A 25,197-nucleotide genomic window follows, 5' to 3' on the forward strand; every position below is an offset into this window, starting at 1 on the left:
CTAAGTCCGACAAGTAATTACAAGCTGAAGGGAGACTTTGTAGCCACATCCTAACAAATATGTCCAGTAGCACTCCTAATGCTGAGAGTCCGTTCAGACAATGGAAGCGTCCAGACCACCCAAGTACTTGTACTTACCATGATGCTAAGTCAATGAAGGAGTCGCCACATAGACACGTACCTCTGTAGGTAGAATGTGACAAGATCATCATGTAACAGTAAACAGTCAATTAGATCAAATTTTGTATTTCGTAAAAATAATACGTTACAAGTAGGGCTTGTCCCTGCTGCGCCATTACATAAAAGGAAACAAAATTTGAAATGTCTTGACAATATGCTTTTCTTGGTCAAGATATCACACTGCATATGTTTTTAGTTGTTACCATCAAATTGAAAATTTTCCTCAATGTGTGTTGACAGTGCCCCGCGTCCCAAGCTTATGTCTACAGTGCTGGAAAACATTGGCAATACTCCACTAATCCAGATCAACAGAATTGCACAGAAGGAGGGCCTCAAATGTCGTCTTTGTAAGCTAATATGTACAACAAAATACATGATAGATTTTGAGCTGTTTATATAAAATTATAAGATCGAATGGCATTGCCTGCTTGACCAGATGAGTTTTGCATGGGTCTGCTGGTATCTGCCCACAGTAAGACCCATTACACATTTCTTCAACGATAATTGATATAAGCTGTGAGCTTGTTTCTCAGTTATTAAAAGGGGAAATAGCAAGATTGATTTGAAGGAAAATTGGTGACTTGGTTCTAATGTGGAATTTTGTACTTGGTTACTGTTATTGTTAAATGTTACGAAATACATCATATCAATGTACAAGAAAAATTACAAATGATGGTAATTTTCTGTCAATTCGGTTTTCTTAATGAGCAATTATACAAACCAATTAAAATTGTGTACAAATTTTAAGGAGATAACTAAAACACTTCCTGAAAATTTTGTTTTTTTTCAAAAATTGAATTTTGATATATGATTATTTCTGGACCATGAAATAGCGATTAATAATTTTAGCAACGATTAACATCAAGAGCTTAGAGTAAACTCATAAAAAATTAATTCTGAGTGTATGTTTACATTTGCATTTTACATCAATGATTAATTAGTACATAATGTTTTCCCCCAAAACATCCAAAAGTTTTAATTTCAATACTGTTACATGTAATTTCAGTATTTTTGGTAAACTTCATTTAGACCAGCATGGAGTGTAATTCAATATGTTAATGTCTTGTTATCATACAGTTGGAAAATGTGAGTTTTTTAACGCGGGAGGTAGTGTAAAGGATCGCATAGGACTGAGAATGGTGGAGGACGCTGAAGCCAAGGGGATCCTGAAACAGGGAGATGTCCTGATAGAGCCGACATCTGGAAATACAGGTAATTATTTACAGGAAGTGAAGTTGTCTATCTCAAATAACTTTTAGTAAAGGCCTGGCTGAATGATAACAGGATTTTGATAACTTGTAGGTGTCAGTCTGGCTGTAAACATGATTTTGATAACTTGTAGGTATCGGTCTGGCTGTAAACATGATTTTGATCATTTGTAGGTATTGGCCTTGCCCTGGCTGCAGCTGTCAAGGGGTACCGCTGTATAATTGTTATGCCAGAAAAGATGAGTATGGAGAAGGTAAGACAAAACCAACCAAAACGGTTAAATAGGTTGTCTTTTATCTGTATAGAAATCCTTCTTTTTAATAACTATCGCATAACTACCCTGCTATCTGCGTTATATAACACCCAATACATACACGTCTGATATTACACATGTAATATGACCTAGCAGAGATTTGATTGGCAGATTGCTCCCGTTGTCTCTATCGTAACATTATAGCTGGACGGTGTCATATGTAACTGGATATTAAGTAAAAATATGGCTGGTTTAAAGGTCATTTTAGTCTAATGAAATACTGTTTCCACAAATAGTATAAAAGTTTTGGGATAAATAGAATCTTATATTTTTTCCATTTCATATAAGATTTATGAAACTCATTAGAAGTTTTTCATCTAACCTCAACAGACAACAGGTAAAGTGAAAAATTTAAAGACATATAAATATCATATGATTGGAACGTCATGTTAGATCATGTGTTTATCAGCGAAACTTTCGCCTCGGTTTCAAACTGATTAATGACACAATTAAAAGGGAAAAATAACTTTTAGTTCAAATATAAAATTCAAGACAGTTTTAAATGTATACAAATCTCCAGTACAGAACAGTGGAGCACAAACCCAGGTTTACATTAGTGGTAGTGAGATAACACAGAAAAGGACAATAAAAACCTCTGTACCTAGTATCACTACATCAACTACATCATTCTAATCTGCTTCACAATTCTAACGGTTGCTATGGTTATCTGAGCGATGTTTTGTGTAATTTGAATTTTGCTGTTTTCACATGAACTGTTCTCTTTATATTGTAGGTAGATGTACTGAGGGCTCTAGGAGCCGAGATTGTGAGAACACCCACATCAGCAGCCTTCGATTCTCCCGAATCTCACATCGGGGTTGCTAAGCGACTGATGGAAGAGATTCCTAACTCACACATCCTGGATCAGGTAAGAAACACGGTCAGACAAGGGAACATACCTGATATATCACTATATCAAAGGTCATTTGATTCGACCTGAAACAGACATTGAGTTGGATTGAAGTTGACAGACGCATCACTCAGTTTGGGTCTCCTTACCATTTTGGCATTTGATGGGTTGTTAAAAATATAATGAATTATTTTGATTTTGCTGATTTCGGGGAAGAAGTGGGGATGTGAAAGGGATGCATGTTACACAGAATAAGACTTATCAGCCATCCTGTACTGGTAACAAACTAAAGCTGTTTTTATTTATGAATAATTTAAACTTGTTTGATTGTGAATGAAAATGAAATCAGATACATTTTCCATTTCAAAACCAATACAGACATTGATAGTCAAGAATGACAAGACTAGAAAAAACAGAGTGAAAATATGTCTTCTCTAAACCCAGCTGATATTTATTAAACCTTTTTATTTTATTTCTACAGTACAGCAACCCCAGCAATCCACTGGCCCACTTTGATGGTACAGGAGAGGAGATTTTGAATTCCCTTGATGGTATGTCCTAGTCTAGATGTTATTTTAGTAACTGACGCAGTCTGTACAGCTGTTTTTTTATTGTAAATCCCTGGTGAACTACCTCTGTGGCTTGCTTGAACTAAACCAGGATCTGGCCTAACTTTACTTTAGCAAAGGTAGTTGTATGTTAATACTTAAATAGTCACCAACAGCTGACAAAAGAAAGATCAGTGCACTTTTGTGTTTGTAAAGGAAAATGTCATGAAATTTAGTGTTTAAAAAGGAAACGTCATGAATTTTTAGCTCTTTAAAAGGAAATGTCATGAACTTTTAGCACTTTAAAAGGAAAATGTCATGAACCTTCAGTGTTTTAAAAGGAAAATGTCATGAACCTTAGTGTTTTAAAAGGAAAATGTTATGAACCTTTAGTGTTTTAAAAGGAAAATGTTATGAACCTTTAGTGTTTTAAAAATAAATGTCATGAACCTTAGTGTTTCAAAACGAAATGTCATGATTGACATACCAAGTGATTCAGAAAGTAAGTCAATGTTGTCTCACAAAGTTATGACATAGGTTTCTGATGTGTCAAAACAGGCCAGCTGTGTGATGATTCATTGCAAGTTCGTTTAAAGTTGAAGATACATAATAGGGTAAATAGTCCGTTTTACACTGATGGTTCTCATACATATGACATGAAGTGAAATCTACTCAGGAATATCTTCTTTAAATCTGAGTGGTACCTTTACACGACATTTGATGTAGAGTGACGTCATAATCAAATTGACATCATATCCACTTTTTTATGACATGCAATCAAAAAGGGAGGGAAATTAAAAATGGAAATAGATAAAGTATCTACATGAATGAGGTACTTGAATATCATCCCTCGACTGAAATAACTTTACCTCCAGCATATACAGGTAACAGATTCTAACATTCTGGTTTGTTTTGTGACTCAGACAAAGTAGACATGGTTGTGATGGGCACAGGAACAGGTGGGACCCTCACAGGTATCGCAAGGAAAATCAAGTCTCGCTGTCCTAACTGTAAGGTAGGTGCTTTTCTGGTGTGTCGCTGTAATATACAGTCTTTTATCATCAATTTCATGAACATTCTTGACATTTGTTTTTATTTCTGTCCTGTCATTGACATTGAACTTTATCTCGGTCAGGTTTTCAGATTTCTGACCTTCCTGTTTTCGTTTTGTGTTGCCTGCAGAGCTGGCAGACACTTAGGGATCACTTTGTCCGTCATCACGCATTGGCGTCCGTTCGAAAGTTTTCCGGCCTTTTTAGGTCATCTGACCCGAAGGGTCCGATGACCTATAGTCATCATGCTTCGTCCGTCGTCGTCCGCCGTGCGCCCTGTGCGCCGTGCGCCGTGCGCCGTCCGTAAACTTTTCATTCAAACGACTTCTTCTCAAATACTAGAAGGTCTAGGGGGCTAATACTTGGCACAGAGGATACTGGCATGGAGCTCTACCAAGTTTGTTCAAATGAATGACATTGACCCACTTTAAAGGTCACAGGGGTCAAATATGTTAAAATCTTTAAACAACTTCTTCTCATTAACCAAAAGGCTCAGAGTGTAGATATTGGGCCTGTGACATGCTGGGATAAAGGATTACCAAGTTTGTTCAAATGAATGACCTTGACCCACTTTAAAGGTCACAGGGGTCAAATATGTTAAAATCTTTAAACAACTTCTTCTCAATAACCAAAAGGCTCAGATTGCTGATATTGTGCCTGTGGCATGCTGGGATGAAGGGCTATCAAGTTTGTTTAAATGAATGACCTTGAACAACTTTCAAGGTCACAGGGGTCAAATATGTCAAAATCTTTAAATAACTTCTTCTCAAATACTAGAAGGCCTAGGGGGCTAATACTTGGCCCATAGCATGCTGGCATGGAGCCCTACAAAGTTTGTTCAAATGAATGACCTTGGCCCACTTTCAAGGTCACAGGGGTCAAATATGTTAAAATATACAAAGGACTTCATCTCAATAAGCAAAAGTCTATGAGTGCCGATATTGGGTCTGTAGCATGCTGGGAGGAAAGGCTACCAAGTTTATTTAAATGAATGACCTTGAACAACTTTCAAGGTCGCAGGGGTCAAATATGTCAAAATCTTTAAATAACTTCTTCTCAAATACTAGAAGGCCTAGGGGGCTAATACTTGGCCCATAGCATGCTGGCATGGAGCCCTACAAAGTTTGTTCAAATGAATGACCTTGGCCCACTTTCAAGGTCACAGGGGTCAAATATGTTAAAATATACAAAGGACTTCATCTCAATAAGCAAAAGTCTATGAGTGCCGATATTGGGTCTGTAGCATGCTGGGAGGAAAGGCTACCAAGTTTATTTAAATGAATGACCTTGAACAACTTTCAAGGTCGCAGGGGTCAAATATGTCAAAATCTTTAAATAACTTCTTCTCAAATACTAGAAGGCCTAGGGGGCTAATACTTGGCCCATAGCATGCTGGCATGGAGCCCTACAAAGTTTGTTCAAATGAATGACCTTGGCCCACTTTCAAGGTCACAGGGGTCAAATATGTTAAAATATACAAAGGACTTCATCTCAATAAGCAAAAGTCTATGAGTGCCGATATTGGGTCTGTAGCATGCTGGGAGGAAAGGCTACCAAGTTTATTCAAATGAATGACCTTGAACAACTTTCAAGGTCACAGGGGTCAAATATGTTAAAATATACAAACGACTTCTTCTCAACAAGCAAAAGTCCATGAGTGCTGATATTGGGCCTGTAAGATGCTTGGAGAGGCAACCAAGTTTGTTCAAATGAATGACCTCAACCCACTTTCTAGGTTTGGCTTGCTTTTTGTCAGATGACCGTTAAGGCCCATGGGCCTCTTGTTTCAGTAATGCTTTGGGTTATCGAAATGAAATTGGCATATGGCTTCTTGATGCAAGGGTACAGATTAAATTGGATTCCCGGCTGTCTGTAACCCTTCTTGGCAGAGTAATTCCCCTTTGAACTTGTTTTCCAGACTTTTTGGCTTATGCTTTGAGTTATCGAAATAAAATTTGGTATATGGCTTCTTGATGCAAGGGTACAGATTAAGTTTGATTCCTGGCTGTCTGTGACCCTTTTTGGCAGAGTTATGCCCCTTTCAACTTAGAAAATTCTCTGGGAATATTGTTTTCCAGACTTTTTTAGGTTATCCTTTAAGTTATAGAAATAAAATTTGGTATTACAACTTTATGGTTGATCGTTGCACATCCAGTTCAATTTCTGGGTGACCGTGACACTTTATGAAGGCAACACATACAGTTCCGAGGAACTCTTGTTATCTATATCTGGCTCAAGTCATTTAATTCCTGACCTTGACTGATATTTTTATCTCAGTCAGGTTGTTTGTATTTCTGACCTTGACTGATATCTTTATCTCAGTCAGGTTGTTATATTTTTGACCTTGACTGATATCTTTATCTCAGTCAGGTTGTTATATATCTGACCTTGAATGTAATTTTTATCTCAGTCAGGTTGTTATATTTCTGACCTTGAATGTTATTTTTATCTGAGTTAGGTCATTATCACCTGTCTAACAAAGATTGGCATACTATATACAAACAGGTTCCATACTATGGAGCACTTTCAGCTTCAATGTTTTCAAGGTCACGATGAAAACAAATAGTCTGTCACTGATTTCAGCTGTTCTGGTGTATATTTCCAAAACTGACAAAGATAATGCCATGAAACTTTCTACATACATCTAGCAATCTAGTAGTGTCTTTTCAATATGGGTCAGTATTCAGTTTCAATATTTTCATAGTTACCATGGAAACAAAAATCACAGCATTTCTGGTGTATATCTCAAAACTGTTCTCCCTGTGAAACTTTCTACATGTAACAATCCAGCAGTCTATGTTTGTGTCTTCTACTATGGAAGAGTTTCAAGGTTAGCTATTTCTTTGGTTACCATGGCAACAAATAGTCATGATAACTGATTTCAGAATTTCACTGTTTTCAGTTTTGGTATTCCTTTCATTCCTATGGAAACATATAGTCTTATTCACTGACTCCATATCCTTGAAAGAACTTAATTAATACGGCTGTTATCACCTCTTCTGTTGATTCCTTCATCTTGACCATTGCCTCTTAAACATTCTACGATATAATGTCGGTGAGGTATCTCACCGTGACTAGGCGCTCTTGGTCAGGGATCTGAACGACTTCGTCCCTGTCGGTGCTGATCTTCATGTTTCCACCTTGTATATATATATATCAGATAATCGGAGTTGACCCAGAAGGATCTATACTGGCTGAGCCCGAGGAACTCAACAAGACGGACGTGACGTCGTATGAGGTAGAGGGCACTGGGTACGACTTCATACCAACTGTCTGTGACCGTTTGGTAAGTATTATCAGTCCACATCCATCAGGTTGTGGACTTTTCAATTATCTTCAGAAATAATGGATGGATCGTTCTCAAACTTCATACGTTTGTTCTCATTGGTCTCTAGATGTGCACAATTCATTTTTGGTCTATGAACAGGTCATTACTGACCTGTATCCCTTAAACATTCTATAGTGTTCTCACCTGAAGAGGTGGCCAAATGTGTCGTTGGATGTATGGCTCCTAGTGGGGTTAAACATGTTTTTTAAATCTTGACAATAGTGGCTCAGAATTTGCGAAAGTAAGTCCGCACAAACTTGTTATATAACTGAAAGTCTGACAGTTAGTAGCGGAAAAAGAATGTTAGTTTACACTATAATGTATCAGGTTTGAAAGTAATTGTCTTTTTTTTTCCAGTTGGTAGACAAATGGTACAAAACCCGAGACAAAGAAACTTTTACAATGTCGAGACGTCTCATCAGGGAGGAAGGACTTCTCTGTGGTAAGTATATATCAGGGAGGAGGGACTTCTCTGTGGTAAGTATATACAATGTCGAGACGTCTTATCAGGGAGGAGGGACTTCTCTGTGGTAAGTATATATATACAATGTCAGGACGTCTCATCAGAGAGGAGGGACTTCTCTGTGGTAAGTATATACAATGTCAGGACGTCTCATCAGAGAGGAGGGACCTCTCCACTTCTTTGCATTGAATTGAAATGAAAGTGGTCAGGTATATTAATAGGCACATCTTTAAGTAAACAAGGTTATGTATAATAATATCTAGAATCAAAATATTGTTTTAGGACAGACTTGCGGAGAACATCACTGATTGTAGTACTGTTGTTTAAATATTGTACAGGTGGTAGTTCTGGGGCCGCAATGTACACAGCCATCAAGGCCATCAAAGACTTTGGACTGAAAGAAGGACAGACCTGTGTGGCAGTCCTCCCTGACTCCATCCGTAACTACATGTAATACATTTTTCTTCAGTTCATTAGATTAATTTGAGTTACAGTTTTGTATTGATAAACAGATTTCTCTCCCTTATAATACAAGTATACTTCTAAGCATGAAAGAAAATATATTCAAAAGAAAATTAGTTTTTTTAAATTTCATTTATCACTCTGGTTTAATACCATAAAAACAAAAATGATTCACATCTATTGTAGCTTAACCCCACCTCATGCTACACTTTTCATCCCCTGCCTCATGCCACACGTTTCATCCCCTGTCTCATGCTACACTTTTCATCCCCTGCCTCATGCCACACGTTTCATTCCCCGCCTCATGCTGCACTTTTCATCCCCCGCCTCATGCTACACTTTTCATCCTCCGCCTCATGCTACACTTTTCATCCCCCGCCTCATGCTACACTTTCATCCCCTGTCTCATGCTACACTTTTCATTCCCCGTCTCATACTACACTTTTCATCCCCCGCCTCATGCTACACTTTTCATCCCCCGCCTCATGCTATACTTTTCATCCCCCACCTCATGCTTCACTTTTCATCCCCCCCTCATCATACACTTTTCATCCCCCACCTCATGCTACACTTTTCATCCCCCCCTCATCATGCACTTTTCATCCCCCACCTCCCAAGGGATGTGAAAGCCTTCCACTCAAATTTTGTCTTTAAAAGTTTATTTTCTGAGGGTAAAACTGACGATAAATAAAGGTGTTTTTTGATTGGTTGTAGGACCAAGTTCCTCAGTGATGATTGGATGAGCCAAAGAGATTTCTTGGAGAATGAGAAAAAAGTCACACCCTCAGATGGCAAGTAAGTGTTACATGACAAAGGATGTCACTGATACATAAAGCTTGTATTTGTTACATATTTGTCTTTTAACTTTGCATACCAATATTGTCCATATTAATCGTGAGTTATTGATAAACGTTGCTTAAGTTCTGAATACTAAATGTTTTTCCATTTGCAAGGAATTTTGGCTTCTATTAAGGAAGGTTTGCACAGGATACATTTATGAAGTTTTTCATTAACTGAAAATCACTTTTAATGCTATATAAATAAAGTCGAGTTAAAACATTTGGAATAATTTTCATCCTTTTTACTTAAAATTTAACATTCGGTTTTAAATGTACAGTGTCTTTATATCTTTAAGATTTTTAAATGCTCTGATCGTGGTATTAGGAGTTGAGTATTAAAACATGCGTATAATTTTTAGAATTTTTTTTTTGAAATGTGATGCACATTGTAAACAAGAACAAGGTATTTTCATGGAAGGTGATGCTTACACTCGGGCACAAAAACAGGCAGATGCTTTTAAAAAGATAAAAATGCAAAAAAAAAAAAAAAAAAAAAAAAATCTCACTATATTTGGTGTGTTGAGTTTCATCTCAATGAATTTTGGAACGCTGTATGCTAGAACTGCAAGTATCCCAAACACTGCAAATATTGAAGTTTTGAAATTTTGCATAATGTTATAGTTTTATTGTCTAGTGGATATGAAATAAGGTATACAGGACAAATTATAGGTGTTTTCTGATGTGGGACAGTCTTAACCCACAAATGATTGGTACAAATTAGCGTTGAAATTTGTATCTTTTCTCTCTTAATATAGTTGTATGTAAGATACATCAGGGACGAGCCACTAAGAGAACTTTTGATCAGATCTTAAATTCTGACATTATTTCTTGTAAGATGCTAGATATTTTTCCAATATAAATTGTGACTTGATTGTTCACTTTTTGAAGTGTTTTTCTCATATTATACAAAGATTACTACCTGAATACATCCTGGGCGTTAGTTGTTAACAAGGGAGATAACTTTAATATTTAAAACATGAAAAATCAGTAAAATTGGAAATAAAAAGCAAAGAAAATGGTGACTTTACATATAAAATCTTAAGGGTTTGATCAGTTAAGAAGTCAAAGACACTAGGGTTACCTGGCCTGATACTGGCTTGTTATGTATATACTCTATATCTACACGTGATTGTACTCCGTTTCTGTCTGTGCTAGCCATTGCTTCATTGTCTGTCTGGGCAATTAGTTGTTTGGGTGTTTGTTTTTTAACATTTTTTGCAATTGATACTGTACAAAGAAAAGGATGTAAATATTATTTCAAGAAAAGAAGGTGAATTTTGTACTTTTAAAAAGAAAAGAAGGTAAATTTTGTACAATTACAAAGAAAAGAAGGTAAATTTTGTACAATTACAAAGAAAAGAAGGTAAATTTTGTACAATTACAAAGAAAAGAAGGTAAATTTTGTACTTTTACAAAGAAAAGAAGTTAAATTTTGTACAATTGCAAAGAAAAGAAGTTAAATTTGGCACAATTACAAAGAAAATAAGGTAAATTTTGTACAATTACAAAGAAAAGAAGTTAAATTTGGCACAATTACAAAGAAAATAAGGTAAATTTGGCACAATTACAAAGAAAATAAGGTAAATTTGGCACAATTACAAAGAAAAGAAGGTAAATTTTGTACAATTACAAAGAAATGAAGGTAAATTTTGTACAATTACAAAGAAAAGAAGGTAAATTTGGCACAATTACAAAGAAAAGAAGTTAAATTTTGTACAATTACAAAGAAAAGAAGGTAAATTTTGTACAATTACAAAGAAAAGAAGTTAAATTTTGTACAATTACAAAGAAAAGAAGGTAAATTTTGTACAATTACAAAGAAAAGAAGTTAAATTTTGTACAATTACAAAGAAAAGAAGTTAAATTTTGTACAATTACAAAGAAAAGAAGTTAAATTTTGTACAATTACAAAGAAAAGAAGGTAAATTTTGTACAATTACAAAGAAAAGAAGGTAAATTTTGTACAATTACAAAGAAAAGAAGTTAAATTTTGTAAAATTACAAAGAATAGAAGATAAATTTTGTACAATTACAAAGAATAGAAGATAAATTTTGTAAAATTACAAAGAATAGAAGATAAATTTTGTACAATTACAAAGAATAGAAGATAAATTTTGTACAATTACAAAGAAAAGAAGTTAAATTTTGTACAATTACAAAGAAAAGAAGTTAAATTTTTACAATTACAAAGAAAAGAAGTTAAATTTTGTACAATTACAAAGAAAAGAAGCAATTACAAAGAAAAGAAGTTAAATTTTGTACAATTACAAAGAAAAGAAGTTAAATACAATTCAAAGAAAAGAAGTTAAATTTTGTACAATTACAAAAAAAAGAAGGTAAATTTTGTACAATTACAAAGAAAAGAAGGTAAATTTTGTACAATTACAAAGAAAAGAAGTTAAATTTTTACAATTACAAAGAAAAGAAGTTAAATTTTGTACAATTACAAAGAAAAGAAGTTAAATTTTGTACAATTACAAAGAAAAGAAGTTAAATTTTGTACAATTACAAAGAAAAGAAGTTAAATTTTGTACAATTACAAAGAAAAGAAGTTAAATTTTGTACAATTGTAAATTTTGTACAATTACAAAGAAAAGAAGGTAAATTTTGTACAATTACAAAGAAAAGAAGTTAAATTTTGTACAATTACAAAGAAAAGAAAAATTTTGTACAATTACAAAGAAAAGAAGTTAAATTTTGTAAAATTACAAAGAATAGAAGATAAATTTTGTACAATTACAAAGAAAAGAAGTTAAATTTTGTACAATTACAAAGAAAAGAAGTTAAATTTTGTACAATTACAAAGAAAAGAAGTTAAATTTTGTACAATTACAAAGAATAGAAGTTAAATTTTGTACAATTACAAAGAAAAGAAGATAAATTTTGTACAATTACAAAGAATAGAAGATAAATTTTGTACAATTACAAAGAAAAGAAGTTAAATTTGTACAATTACAAAGAAAAGAAGTTAAATTTTGTACAATTACAAAAAAAAGAAGGTAAATTTTGTACAATTACAAAGAAAAGAAGATAGCTGTTGTATTGAAACGGAATTGTTCACAATTAATGTAATCATTTTTTTATTTATTTTTTTTTGCATACAGTGGCAGGTAAATACCCGTTTTCTCCATTACTTAACAATTTAGCACGACAGTATATTCTGTTGAAGCTCCTCACCTGTTTTGAATGTTCTGTTCTGTCTCTTCCTGTTCATCACCTTATTTATAAATTATCATAGGCCTTTTCTGGCATTTCAAATCCGATCGAGCAAATTTTAAACAACAAACATGACCACAATCCTGGGATGAACCTACAAGGGTTTTTGCTATAAACTGTTTTGATGATCTCAGTTGTGTTAGAACTTTTTGAAATTTCAAACAAAAATGTACAGGGTTCAGAGTTACGTTCAAATTCTTGTATTGTAAAGGTTTGAATTTTCACGATTTGCGAAAAAGTTTCATGGAAAATGGATTTGATTAGTACAGGAGTCATAAAACAGATAATGGTTTTTTCTAGATTTTATTGTCAAGGAGTCTGATTATAGTGACTGTGTTACATCTTTAAAAACAGCGTGAAAAATTAATATTCTTGATGGAAGTTTATGTTGCAAACCATTAACACAAATACTTATGTGTATAATAAAATTTGAATTTCCACATTTCAATTCTGCAGCTGAAGAGTTAAAAATTTGATTGTCAGTATTTCATTTTTAAATTTTGCATTTTTGTTCGTTGCTCAAAACATACATGTCCACCTTCAACCAAACTTGATAATTGTTACATAGTTACACAATCTATGTAAATCACTTAGTGAACATTTTACCCGTTTGTGACGGTATCAGAATCTGCTGACGACATGACAACTATTTTTTTTGTCTTTAAGTTGTCCGTGGTATGTATAAGTATTGGCATTATGTGAAATATGATGCTTTACGCTTAATGGTTTTTCTGTTCATCGACTTTTTTTATTTCTCTTATATAACTCAGTTTAAACATCATATCATTGTATTTCTTTCGAATTTGAATCTGATTTTAGCTCACCTGGCGTAAAGGGCCAAGTGGCCTATAGAAATACCGCAGCGTCTGTCCGTTGTCCGTCGCCTGTCAACTTTTACTATATTATTCAATTATTCATGAACGACTGAGCAGATTTTAATCAAATTTGGTTCGAAGCGTTTTTAGGAAAAGAGGAACCATTTTTGTGTATTTGGTGAATGTTGGCCACCTGGGGCCTGAGGGACGGGGCCCAGAAGGGGAAACCAGTCAATTTCTTTAAAATCTATCTTGATCTTTGGGAATTGCAGGATATTGTCCAAAATTGGTCTGAAGCATGCTTGGGTGAAGAGAAATCAGTTTTGTATAAACCTTGGGTTTAGGCCACCTGGGGTTAAAGGGGCAATGCCCAATAGGGAAAATCTATCTTGTTCTTCAGGAATTGCAGGATATTGTCTAAACTTTGGCTGAAGCATGCTTGGGTGAAGGGAAATCAGTTTTGTATAAAGCGTGGGTTTTGGCCCCTTGGGGCCAAACAGGCAGGGCCCAACAGGGAAAATCTAATACCATGTAGATTTAGTTTATTTTCATATCATTGCTTTGCATCATTAATAATTCATTTGGATCTTTGGTTTTTTTCAATAGTTGTGATCCCCACTGAATAAATATAGCATTGCTGACCATCAGGAGATAAAACACAACCATAATTTATAATTTGGTCCCACCTTAGGACAGATTATATCTTTTAAGCCATTGATATTACCATTCCTTAACTTAATAGCATTACTTGATATTAAGAGATTAACAACTGATCTCTGTCCCCACCCCTAGGGAATTTGAAGCTGTATCTGTGGGGTGAGGCTCATCAGGGGAAATGTTTTCCTTCTAAAGAAATGTAAAGTTTTAAAATTATTGACCTAATTATCCAGGTGAGGGATACAAGCCAATTGGGCCTCTTTTTAGGAATTAACCACAAAATCAAAACTTTATAGCATTGCTCAATCTAATGTCAGTTCACAGTTCAATAATTTTATGTTTTAACCTCAAGCTTATTGTAAAAGAACTTGTTTTTCATGTTTTTGAATAATGGGTGTTTCAAACGAGAAAAACCTTTAAAGAAACCACTCACTGTGAAGAATGTGCTGACTTTTTATGTCAGATTTTTTGCAGTGAAAAGTTTTCTATCAAAATAATTGTGGAAACACATTTTGAAATTTTTCTAACTTTTAATTATATTACTTGCAAGTCTTTATTTTAATGACTAAGTATGTTTTGGATAACATCTCATTAACATCGTCTTAGAAAGAGTGAATGAATTATTGATAACACATATTAATAGAATGAAAATAGAGTAACCTGTTCCAAATCTTATCTTATAGAAACTGATATCACAGATACTAGCTCTTCTCAAAATAAATTGATCAATTATGCCATGAAAATGTTTTTAGATATGTGTTATAACTTAAAATATATATAGATTTAATTATTTTGTGTCACAAATTTTGATCCTAATATATCAGTACATGGTTGTACCACATAATTTATAATTGTTGTCTCAGTCAACCAGGTGCTTGATTACATTGCATTTGCCTGTACAGACAACAAGAGTCTTTCTGAGTGAGACTACTGATATTTTAGTGTCTATAACATTTGAAGTATTCTAAAATGAGCTGTTATAAAAATAAAAAGGCAGGTTATTTGAAAGCCTGATGTGTTAAAAAGGTTAGTTACTTGTTAAAATAACTGGTTGATGTAGGAATAGCAGACAAGTTGACAACACAATTTTTTCTTATGTTTGGTACTCAAAAATTCCATATATGGAATAGAATTTTCTCTGGTTTTGATATCCTTGAAATTGCATATTTCAATGAAATATTTTTAATGCTTATGGTAGAATACCCCTATCCCCCTCCTTTTATTTGGCGGTGTGGTAGAGTTCAAACTTTTCACTTATAAACTTCATCCCAAATCCTTAAAAAATCCTTATTTTGCTTTTCGAAGACCTTGATAAAAGTCAATATCTTATTGATGTAGCTGAAGACATCAAACACGGCCTTGGTTTCACTAGTTTGTCACACCTGAGTTCATCCTTCTAAAAATGCTGAGGCACCATCACCCATCATTCATAGTGCAAATTTTAACATTTCATCAGGAAAAATGTGTTTTGTGTATTCACATCCTCAACAAGCTTAAATGACTAACCACACCACATTACAATACAAATGTCCTGCAAGCTTTTCAATAATCATAGAAATAGAAACGGCTGATGTTTATTTATAGAAATAAATTTGTGAAAATAGCAAATTCTGAATGGTAATGTTTTGTATTAAATTTTGTTACATTTTCATTACAATTTCAGTTAAAACTGAAAAAAAATAGCATTCTTTTAAATGTTTACACTTTGTTCAAATTTTAAGATAAACTTTTGACATTATGTAGGATATCAATTGAACTTACAAAATTTGAAACATGTTTAGAATATGGACAAAGAGAATTTAAATAAAATGGTTGTTTTGATTTGACAGGTGGTGGGACATCAATGTAAGTGCCTTAGATCTAAGAGCTCCTCTGACCGTGACTCCCACAGTCACTATCCAGGACACGCTTGACTTACTCAACAAGGAAGGATTTGACCAGGTACCAGTGGTCAGTGAGACAGGGTAAGCTATCAACACCAACAGACTGTAACATTGATGATATATTACAGGTAACATAGAGGTAGATTACAGGTAATGTAGAGGTAGATTACAGTTAACATAGAGGTAGATTACAGTTAACATAGAGATAGATTACAGGTAATGTAGAGGTAGATTACAGGTAATGTAGAGGTAGATTACAGTTAACATAGAGGTAGATTACAGTTAACATAGAGGTAGATTACAGGTAATGTAGAGGTAGATTACAGGTAATGTAGAGGTAGATTACAGGTAATGTAGAGGTAGATTACAGGTAATGTAGAGGTAGATTACAGGTAATGTAGAGGTAGATTACAGTTAACATAGAGGTAGATTACAGTTAACATAGAGATAGATTACAGGTAATGTAGAGGTAGATTACAGGTAATGTAGAGGTAGATTACAGGTAATGTAGAGGTAGATTACAGGTGATGTAGAGGTAGATTACAGGTGATGTAGAGGTAGATTACAGGTGATGTAGAGGTAGATTACAGGTAGATTACAGGTAATGTAGAGGTAGATTACAGGTGGTGTAGAGGTAGATTACAGGTAATGTAGAGGTAGATTACAGTTAACATATGTAGGTAGATTACAGGTAACGTAGAGGTAGATTACAGGTAACGTAGAGGTAGATTACAGGTAATGTAGAGGTAGATTACAGGTAATGTAGAGGTAGATTACAGTTAACATAGAGGTAGATTACAGTTAACATAGAGATAGATTACAGGTAATGTAGAGGTAGATTACAGGTAATGTAGAGGTAGATTACAGTTAACATAGAGGTAGATTACAGTTAACATAGAGGTAGATTACAGGTAATGTAGAGGTAGATTACAGGTAATGTAGAGGTAGATTACAGTTAACATAGAGGTAGATTACAGTTAACATAGAGATAGATTACAGGTAATGTAGAGGTAGATTACAGGTAATGTAGAGGTAGATTACAGGTAATGTAGAGGTAGATTACAGGTAATGTAGAGGTAGATTACAGGTAATGTAGAGGTAGATTACAGTTAACATAGAGGTAGATTACAGTTAACATAGAGGTAGATTACAGGTAATGTAGAGGTAGATTACAGGTAATGTAGAGGTAGATTACAGTTAACATAGAGATAGATTACAGGTAATGTAGAGGTAGATTACAGGTAACGTAGAGGTAGATTACAGGTAATGTAGAGGTAGATTACAGGTAATATTGAGATAGATTACAGGTAATGTAGAGGTAGATTACAGGTAATGTAGAGATAGATTACAGGTATGTAGAGGTAGATTACAGGTAATGTACATACAGATTACAGGTAATGTAGAGGTAGATTACAGGTGATGTAGAGGTAGATTACAGGTAATGTAGAGGTAGATTACAGGTAATGTACATACAGATTACAGGTAATGTAGAGGTAGATTACAGGTGATGTAGAGGTAGATTACAGGTAATGTAGAGGTAGATTACAGGTAATGTACATGCAGGTACATTAAAGGAATTAATCAGCTTTATTATACATAGTGTAAAAGTAGATTATTCCACCTACCTGTATTGGTAAACCACATCAGTCTCTATACTGTTGTCTACTTTCAGTGAAATCATGGGGATGGTTACTGTTGGCAACATGATGGCACAAGTTGTCAAGTCAAAGGTCAAACCTGCTGAGCCAATCTCTCGTGTGATGTACAAGCAATTCAAAAAGGTAAGTCTGATTGGATGATCAACAATTATATCCCTTTCATCAGAGTGGTATATAGTAATCACTTAGTCTCTGTGTCTTTGTGTGTGAGTGTGTTTATCCATCTATTCTAGTTTCCATGGTTACCATGTATATGAGATACCTGGTGAATTCGTAAACAAATTTGGTTCGTATTCTTCCTTGAGATTTTGGTCAAGGTTAAAGGTCACCTTTGGCCATTTTGGAAGTAAAAGGTAATATCCTGAACGTCAGAACAGATTTTGTTAAGATTCACACCAATGTATCACACCACTAAACTCTACACCTATGTGAACCCCTACTCACTTTGTTGTCCCCTGCCCAACATAGTTGGTGGGGGATATTCAAATGGGTTCCATCTGTCTGTCCTTACATCAATCCAGATGCTGCTTTCCGTATGATATCTTTTGAAGGACTGGTCGGATTTTGATGAAACTTGGTTGGTAACCTTGATATCTTAACTCTTTGCCCAAGCTTGATTAACAGTGAATTCAACACATATTTAATGAGGCTGCTGTGACCTGATTGACTGATTTCATTAGTCACTCTATGGGAAATCTTTCTGCACATTATTTTATGATGGAATAATAAGATTGTTTTGGTACACTTGCTTTATAGATTTATTATCTTAATTCCTGGTTCAAGTTTGGTTATCGGCAAATTCTGTGCAAGTTTAATGAGGCTGCTGTGATCTGATTGGCTGAAATCTTTCAGCACCTTTACTGAATGTTTTCTGCGTATTATCTTTTTAAAGAACAAATGAATTTTTGATGTGATTTGCTTGGTAAACTCATTACATAATCTCCTCACTCAAATTTGATCAACCAGAGAAATGGTGCTCTTACCTGATTGGCTGTTTTCTTGAAACGGTCTTGAGGATCGCATTCCACAACTCTTTCAAAGGAATGATCATATTTTTTAAAAGACTTGCGTAGCAGACTTTGTATCTTAACCACTCTCTTAAGTTTGATTATCAGCTAATTCCACAAATATCTTATGAGGCAGCTGGGACCTGAATGGCTGATTGCTTTGCACAGAATATCTTCTGAAGTAATATATAAGAGACCATTAAAAGACTATAAACATATCTCTTACCAATTCGGAAATTTAGACACCACACAATCGTGGAAGGAGAATAAGTATAATAATGATAAGAAATGGAACAATAACAATAGATCTTTTCACCAGTTGGTCAAAAGCCCTAATAAGCCCATGATAGTGAATCTCCAAAATGTTTTTAGAAGTCTAATGTTCAAAGAGATATTGTGCTACCACCAGTTATGATTTGTTTTAGTGACAGTATCTTTCTTACAATTTTATCTATCTGATTATTAGATGCTGTATTGTATTTTATTGTGTATAAACCATTTCACTGTCATACTTGAGAGGTAATAGAATCATTGATTGATCCAGCATCACTGAAATTAAGTGACAATCTATCATTACATTGGGTAAAAGAAGGGAATATAAAGGTATAAGCTGATTTTAATATTTACAGTATTATGTTACAAAATTGTTATTACATTGATTACTTTTAACAGAATTTTAAACTTAACATAAAAAATAAATGGTTTCAGTACTTTAGTTTTCCATACATATTGCTCACGTTAAATGTATATATTTTACAAATGAACATGGGTGGGGATCACAATGACGTTTGAATATTATCAGGTCAAGAGTTGTGATGATGGATTGATATGTATAATTTCAACAAAACTGATTATTGACATATTTGTGTGCAGGTGAAGATGGACATCTCTCTTGGTCAGCTGTCTCGCATGTTGGACACCGATCACTTCGTCTTGGTAGTTCATGATCAGCGTCAGTGTACGTACAAATCTATGGACGGTGAGTCCTGTCTTCTCGTCCAAAATCATAACCTGGCTTCTTAGATTTCTATAGTCTATGGTTCTCTACTGTGGGTATGGAAGTAGATTCTGACACAGCCTCAGGTATCTTGTGAGAAATAGATTCTGACACTGCCACAGGTACCTTGTGAGAAATAGATTCTGACACACCCACTTGTACCTTGTGAGAAATAGATTCTGACACAGCCACAGATACCTTGTGAGAAATAGATTCTGACAAAGCCACAGATACCTTGTGGGAAATAGATTCTGACATAGCCACAGATTCCTTGTGAGAAATAGATTCTGACACAGCCACAGGCACCTTGTGAGAAATAGATTCTGACACAGTCATAGGTACCTTGTGAGAAATAGATTCTGACACAGCCACAGGTACCTTGTGGGAAATAGATTCTGACACAGTCTCAGATACCTTATGAGAAATAGATTCTGACACAGCCATAGGTACCTTGTGAGAAATAGATTCTGACACAGTCACAGGTACCTTGTGAGAAATAGATTCTGACACAGTCTCAGATACCTTATAAGAAATAGATTCTGACACAGCCATAGGTTCCTTGTTAGAAATAGATTCTGACACAGTCACAGGTACCTTATGAGAAATAGATTCTCTCACAGCCACAGGTCTCTTGTGAGAAATAGATTCTGACAGTCACAGATACCTTGTGAGAAATAGATTCTGACACAGCCACAGGTACCTTGTGAGAAATAGATTCTGACACAAGCACATGTACCTTGTGAGAAATAGATTCTGACACAATCACACGTACCTTGTGAGAAATAGATTCTGACACAGTCACAGATTCCTGATGAAAACCTATCTTTCCCTTTCTTCTCTGCTAATTAATCACTTTCAACATTTTGCAGAAAAAAGTAGGGGTTGTTTATTATGATTTTGCATCATTTTATGTAAACTGATATTAGTAGATGTACCACATCAGTCATATACTACCATTAATGTTAAAGAGATGTGAGCAGCACAGTATTTCTAAGAAGTCAGGCATGTTTTGGATGTGAAAGACAGGATGATGTTTATATGTTCTTAATGTTATTGTCAAAGTTCAGTAAAGTGACCTCGGATACCTTGTCTTACATGGTATAACAGGTTTACTTTGTTAAATAAATTTTATCATTGCTTGTTTGTTTGTTTGTTTGCAAAATCTACCCAAATTCAGTCCAATGACTTGCAATTGATAACCCTACTTCCTGCATTTTGTGAATTTTTTTTTTTTTTTTTTTTTACAAAAAATCAAAATTCTTTATTACCTTCCTGTAAATATATTTGAGTGTAACAAAATAAACATCATAAGACACTTTGGTTGTAGATGCCTGAAGCAAACTCCCCCCAGGTTAGTTAAGACACTTTGGTTGTATACACCTGAAGCAAACTCCCCCCAAGTTAGTTAGACACTTTGGTTGTACACACCTGAAGCAAACTCCCCCCAGGATAGTTAAGACACTTTGGTTGTAGACACCTGAAGCAAACTCCCCCCAGGTTAGTTAAGACACTTTGGATGTACATGCCTGAAGCAAACTCCCCCCAGGTTAGTTAAGACACTTTGGTTGTACACACCTGAAGCAAACTCCCCCCAGGATAGTTAAGACACTTTGGTTGTAGACACCTGAAGCAAACTCCCCCCAGGTTAGTTAAGACACTTTGGTTGTAGACACCTGAAGCAAACTCCCCCCAGGTTAGTTAAGACACTTTGGTTGTAGACACCTGAAACAAACTCCCCCCAGGTTAGTTAAGACACTTTGGTTGTATACACCTGAAGCAAACTCCCCCCAGGTTAGTTAAGACAGTTATTATAAAATCCATATTATTTTGATAAATATGGTGAGATTTTATATTTCGTTTCGTCCACAGATGAAGGACCAAATAAAATGTCAAAGAAACAGATGATTTTCGGCATAGCAACCCGGATCGATCTTCTGAACTTCATCACTAAGCAACACACCCAGGACATGGAAACCTAAAGAGATTACACCAACTTTAGAATGTTTGTAGAGTTTGTGAGGAATTATGAGGATTTCACTTTACAAAATTCATGAATTAAATTTACCATGTTTGAAAAAAAAAATGGTTACAGAATTTGATAGGATAGTAACAGAATGTGATAGGGTACCAGTGCAAAATCTAGCTGTTTAAGGCTCAATTTCACATGAACACTTGGTCAAATACAGCAAGTCTTTTTATTTTCTCTTTCTTTTGAAGGAAATCTATTTTTTGCTTATTTTCATTGATGAATAAGATTGCAAAAAAAAAAAAAAAATTATTACATAAGATAAAACTACAATCTGTGTTGTGATTTCCATTCATCCATTTTGCTTCAAGCTTTTCCTACACCTGCAAAAATTTGAACCTTAAAAAATAGCAATATTTACAATATATGAATAAGGTATTTTGTGAATTAAACATGCAATATTTTATGTCTATAGGTTAAAGTATAGAACAGATTGTATTTTTAACATCTGCTGCTTTATCAGTTCATTCATTACAAAATATGTGTGTATGTTGCTTAAACTGTGATTACGATGTATGGATAAACAGTTTATTGCAGTTTTGAGTAAATATTACAGCTGAGGGTTTAAATTTTTGGAGTGGATATGCTGCATGATTAACCAAAAGATTTTGATGTGGACATAATGAACGGTTTCCATGGTTACATGACTGATTACAATAAGTAATCACCTGTATTTATCGTTGAGTTTATTTGTGATTTTTGATTTTTGATTTTAGAATGTTACATGACATTTAGAAAAATATTCAATATGATCTGTGATTGATACATTGTAAGCCAATTAAAAAATTCTGTATTGGCTTCAAATTTTTGGGGATTTTTGCATCAAAACCAATTCACTGCATTCTATTTCCACAAAACAGACTATAACATGCTATAATCATGGTATTTCTATTCCTGTGTTAATTTGCAGTGAATAGGTTGATTTGTTTTGATAGTAAAATTCATGAAGGTAAATTATGTATGAAAAAAATTGGTTTCCGTATATTAATTTTAAGGGCTGATTTTGTGACAGAGGAAAATTTCCGTGTGAAGAATCTCGATGTTTTCTAATCACAATGACAGTAATATCACCAGCCTATATATCATTTATACTTCCTCAAATGACACTTTGTAGTTTTAATACGCAGCCAAAGGCGGTCGTATATTGGCGTCATCTTCTCCGTCTGTCCGTCCCTATGTCCTGCCATCCATTTCTTGTGAATGCAACTTCTCCTAAACTAATCATCAGATTTTCATGTAACTTGCTCAATGTCACTACTACAATGGGTAGATGTGCATGAAGGGGCGATTTTACGGTTCACTGATTTTTGAAAGATTTATGCCATTTTATCTTTATCTTCATATTTTGTGGTGGCGTATATTGTGTCCACGGCACTCTTGTTAAATAATTAATCTTCTAGATCCCAAAACATTTCATGTATTTAATTTTTGTTACTCGTGATAATAACATCCCGTTTTGTAGACCTATAATCACTGTTTGTACCAGGGACAGTAAGTTTATCTATCCTGGTAGGGATTTAACCCTGTTAATAGAGCATATCTATATAAGTACATCATATTCCAGCCTGACATTCTAGTAATCATTATGTAACCTTAGTATTAGCCACAATATACCACTCGGCTAGATGGAACTTCTCATAGTTTGATTGGTTAAGCATCGGACTAGTAAACCAGGGGTCCCAGGTTCGAATCCTATTAGAGGCATTGAAATAGATAATGAGATCTGATACATTGGCACCCTTGTGTTGTATCGCTGTAACCCCTGGCAACACAAGGACAAGTAAATTCCTGAAAGGATAGTATGTGACCCTGGTAAACTATAGCCACAATATACCACTTGGCTAGAGAGAACTAATTTAAAGGTTCATTAGTTGATCATGCGACCAGTAAGCAAGACGTGCAATGTTTGAAACCTAACAGAGGCATTGCTGTTGATAATGACCTCTGTTGCAATAGTAAATAATTATGTACAACACAAGTGTTTGTATATGAATGCTATTGTTCTATGGGAAATAAGACATTGGCATTGAATTTAACAATGCAAGAGTTCCACTAAAGGGAGATAATTAAAAAATAAAATGTAAATAATAGATTTATCAGTTTACATGTGTTGGCTTATACAGTGTCACTGAAATATTACTCCATCTTAAGCTATATATTATTGATATGTTTTTCTTTCCTCATTATACCAAGCTCTTCAGTCATTTGAAATGGTTAGTCAAATAACTGTTCATGAATTGACAATTATTTCACAAATGTACAGATTGTGATTCAGAGTCTGTATGTGGGATGATCACTGCTCCAAAAATCATCAGTTTCTTCTAATGTGGTTAAGTTGTAAACAATCATATTACTTAGAGGTTTATTTTTTTATATTTAATGTTATCATCAAATTGTTTGTAGTGTAATTGATTGTCAATCCTGGTTCACTACTTTAAGTTTCATTTTGGTCCCTGGTTATGTATATAATTTGGATTTCTTTTCTAATCAAAATAACTTCTGGACGTTCAGAACCATCTTTGGTATTTGAAAATCATATTTAAGACAATTTGTATGAAGAAAAACCAATGCCTTTAGAAAGGTTTATGCTGGATTACAATTTTTTTTTTTTTTTTTCAAATCGGAAATAATCTGTACACTTGTTTTTATCACATTTAATATTTTAAAGTTTATGGCACTTATGATTTATTTTCTTATTATTTACTTTATTTGACATAATTAGAAAACAAATAAATTATTGAGCTGTTTAGGGTCCTAGGCCTTTTTTCCTTACTCATGTATATGTTTGAATCTCATGTATCTGATACTGTTTAAGTATGGATATATACGCATAAATTTTTTATAATTTTTGTCGTGATTTCATTTTGAACAATAAATAAAATTTTCTGTTTTTGATGAAATTATATCTTTTAGAATCTCGTTATTTTGATTTATTTTGAAGTGTCAACTTTGTACTTTTCAACATGTTTTTTGGGTGACAAAGTGTTTAGAATGCTGTTTATACTGTCTGTTGCATATTATGTTATAATCTAAACATATTTTTGTTCATCTTTTGGGGTCTAGAGAAATACAAGGATAAAATTATCAGAATTCATTGGAAATAAAATATATCATATTACTTACTGTGAGTGTGATGTGTCGTTTATTTCATATTTTCCTGGTATAATATAAAAGTTCTTTTTTGACAAAGTTCTCCAAATTTCAGTTTCCCTTGGTCTCCAGTTTTGCCCCGTAGATTTTGAGACTTGACAAAAAAAATGAATATCTGACTTTGTCTGCCAATGGAAGATTGCTATTTTCTTAGTACAAATGGACTTTGTTTTTTAAAATCACACACAGGTTGCTCTTTCCCACCTTATGTTGTCCATTCAGACTAGAAACACAAATGGATGACAGGAGTCCGCCTCGCATTCTGACATAAGAGTTTGGTAAGTAAGTTGGTACTGAGAGGGAGTAAACGGTCTATTTCCCCCTGTCCGAGTTGGATTTTTTAAAAATTGTACACGTATGTTTCCTTTGTTCATTGAACCGTTGAATAATAATTTCACTAGTATATTCCCCTGATATACTGATTACTTCAAATCCCTCGCTGGACTTCCACATTTGGGCATTGTGTTTTGTGATTTGAAGGTCACCTCCGTATCACACCTGTATCACGATTAAGGGCTAATTTTTATACAGCGGCGTAGCTTCCA

At 34.3% G+C, this 25,197-nt stretch overlaps 1 protein-coding gene across 2 annotated transcripts; it reads left to right on the plus strand.

The window, feature by feature from the left end:
- LOC132559465 (cystathionine beta-synthase-like) lies at positions 1 to 24,625 on the plus strand. Of its 2 annotated transcripts, none has more exons than XM_060224083.1 (15): positions 1 to 184; positions 420 to 526; positions 1,257 to 1,391; positions 1,562 to 1,641; positions 2,435 to 2,569; positions 3,033 to 3,102; positions 4,023 to 4,114; positions 7,312 to 7,437; positions 7,837 to 7,921; positions 8,281 to 8,392; positions 9,119 to 9,199; positions 15,761 to 15,895; positions 17,487 to 17,595; positions 19,353 to 19,458; positions 21,346 to 24,625. In XM_060224083.1, exons 1-15 carry the CDS (start codon positions 60 to 62, stop codon positions 21,453 to 21,455), a joined length of 1,608 nt encoding a protein of 535 aa, XP_060080066.1. In that variant the 5' UTR covers positions 1 to 59; the 3' UTR covers positions 21,456 to 24,625. The 2 variants fall into 2 exon arrangements, with proteins under 2 accessions (XP_060080066.1, XP_060080067.1); XM_060224084.1 differs by having other exon boundaries at positions 19,353 to 19,437.
- The last annotated feature ends 572 nt before the right edge of the window (positions 24,626 to 25,197 follow it).

This window comes from Ylistrum balloti, unplaced genomic scaffold, assembly GCF_031769215.1.
Source record: "Ylistrum balloti isolate Yb309-2 unplaced genomic scaffold, AGI_CSIRO_Ybal_v1 Utg370918, whole genome shotgun sequence".
Taxonomy (NCBI): domain Eukaryota; kingdom Metazoa; phylum Mollusca; class Bivalvia; order Pectinida; family Pectinidae; genus Ylistrum; species Ylistrum balloti.

Bases quoted from the DNA above. Each gene is read 5' to 3' on its own strand.
- LOC132559465 (XM_060224083.1), top strand. From the start codon at position 60: ATGTCCAGTAGCACTCCTAATGCTGAGAGTCCGTTCAGACAATGGAAG. The intron at 3,103-4,022 runs GTATGTCCTAGT...TTTGTGACTCAG, and splicing joins GATTTTGAATTCCCTTGATG to ACAAAGTAGACATGGTTGTG. The intron at 9,200-15,760 runs GTAAGTGTTACA...TTGATTTGACAG, and splicing joins GTCACACCCTCAGATGGCAA to GTGGTGGGACATCAATGTAA.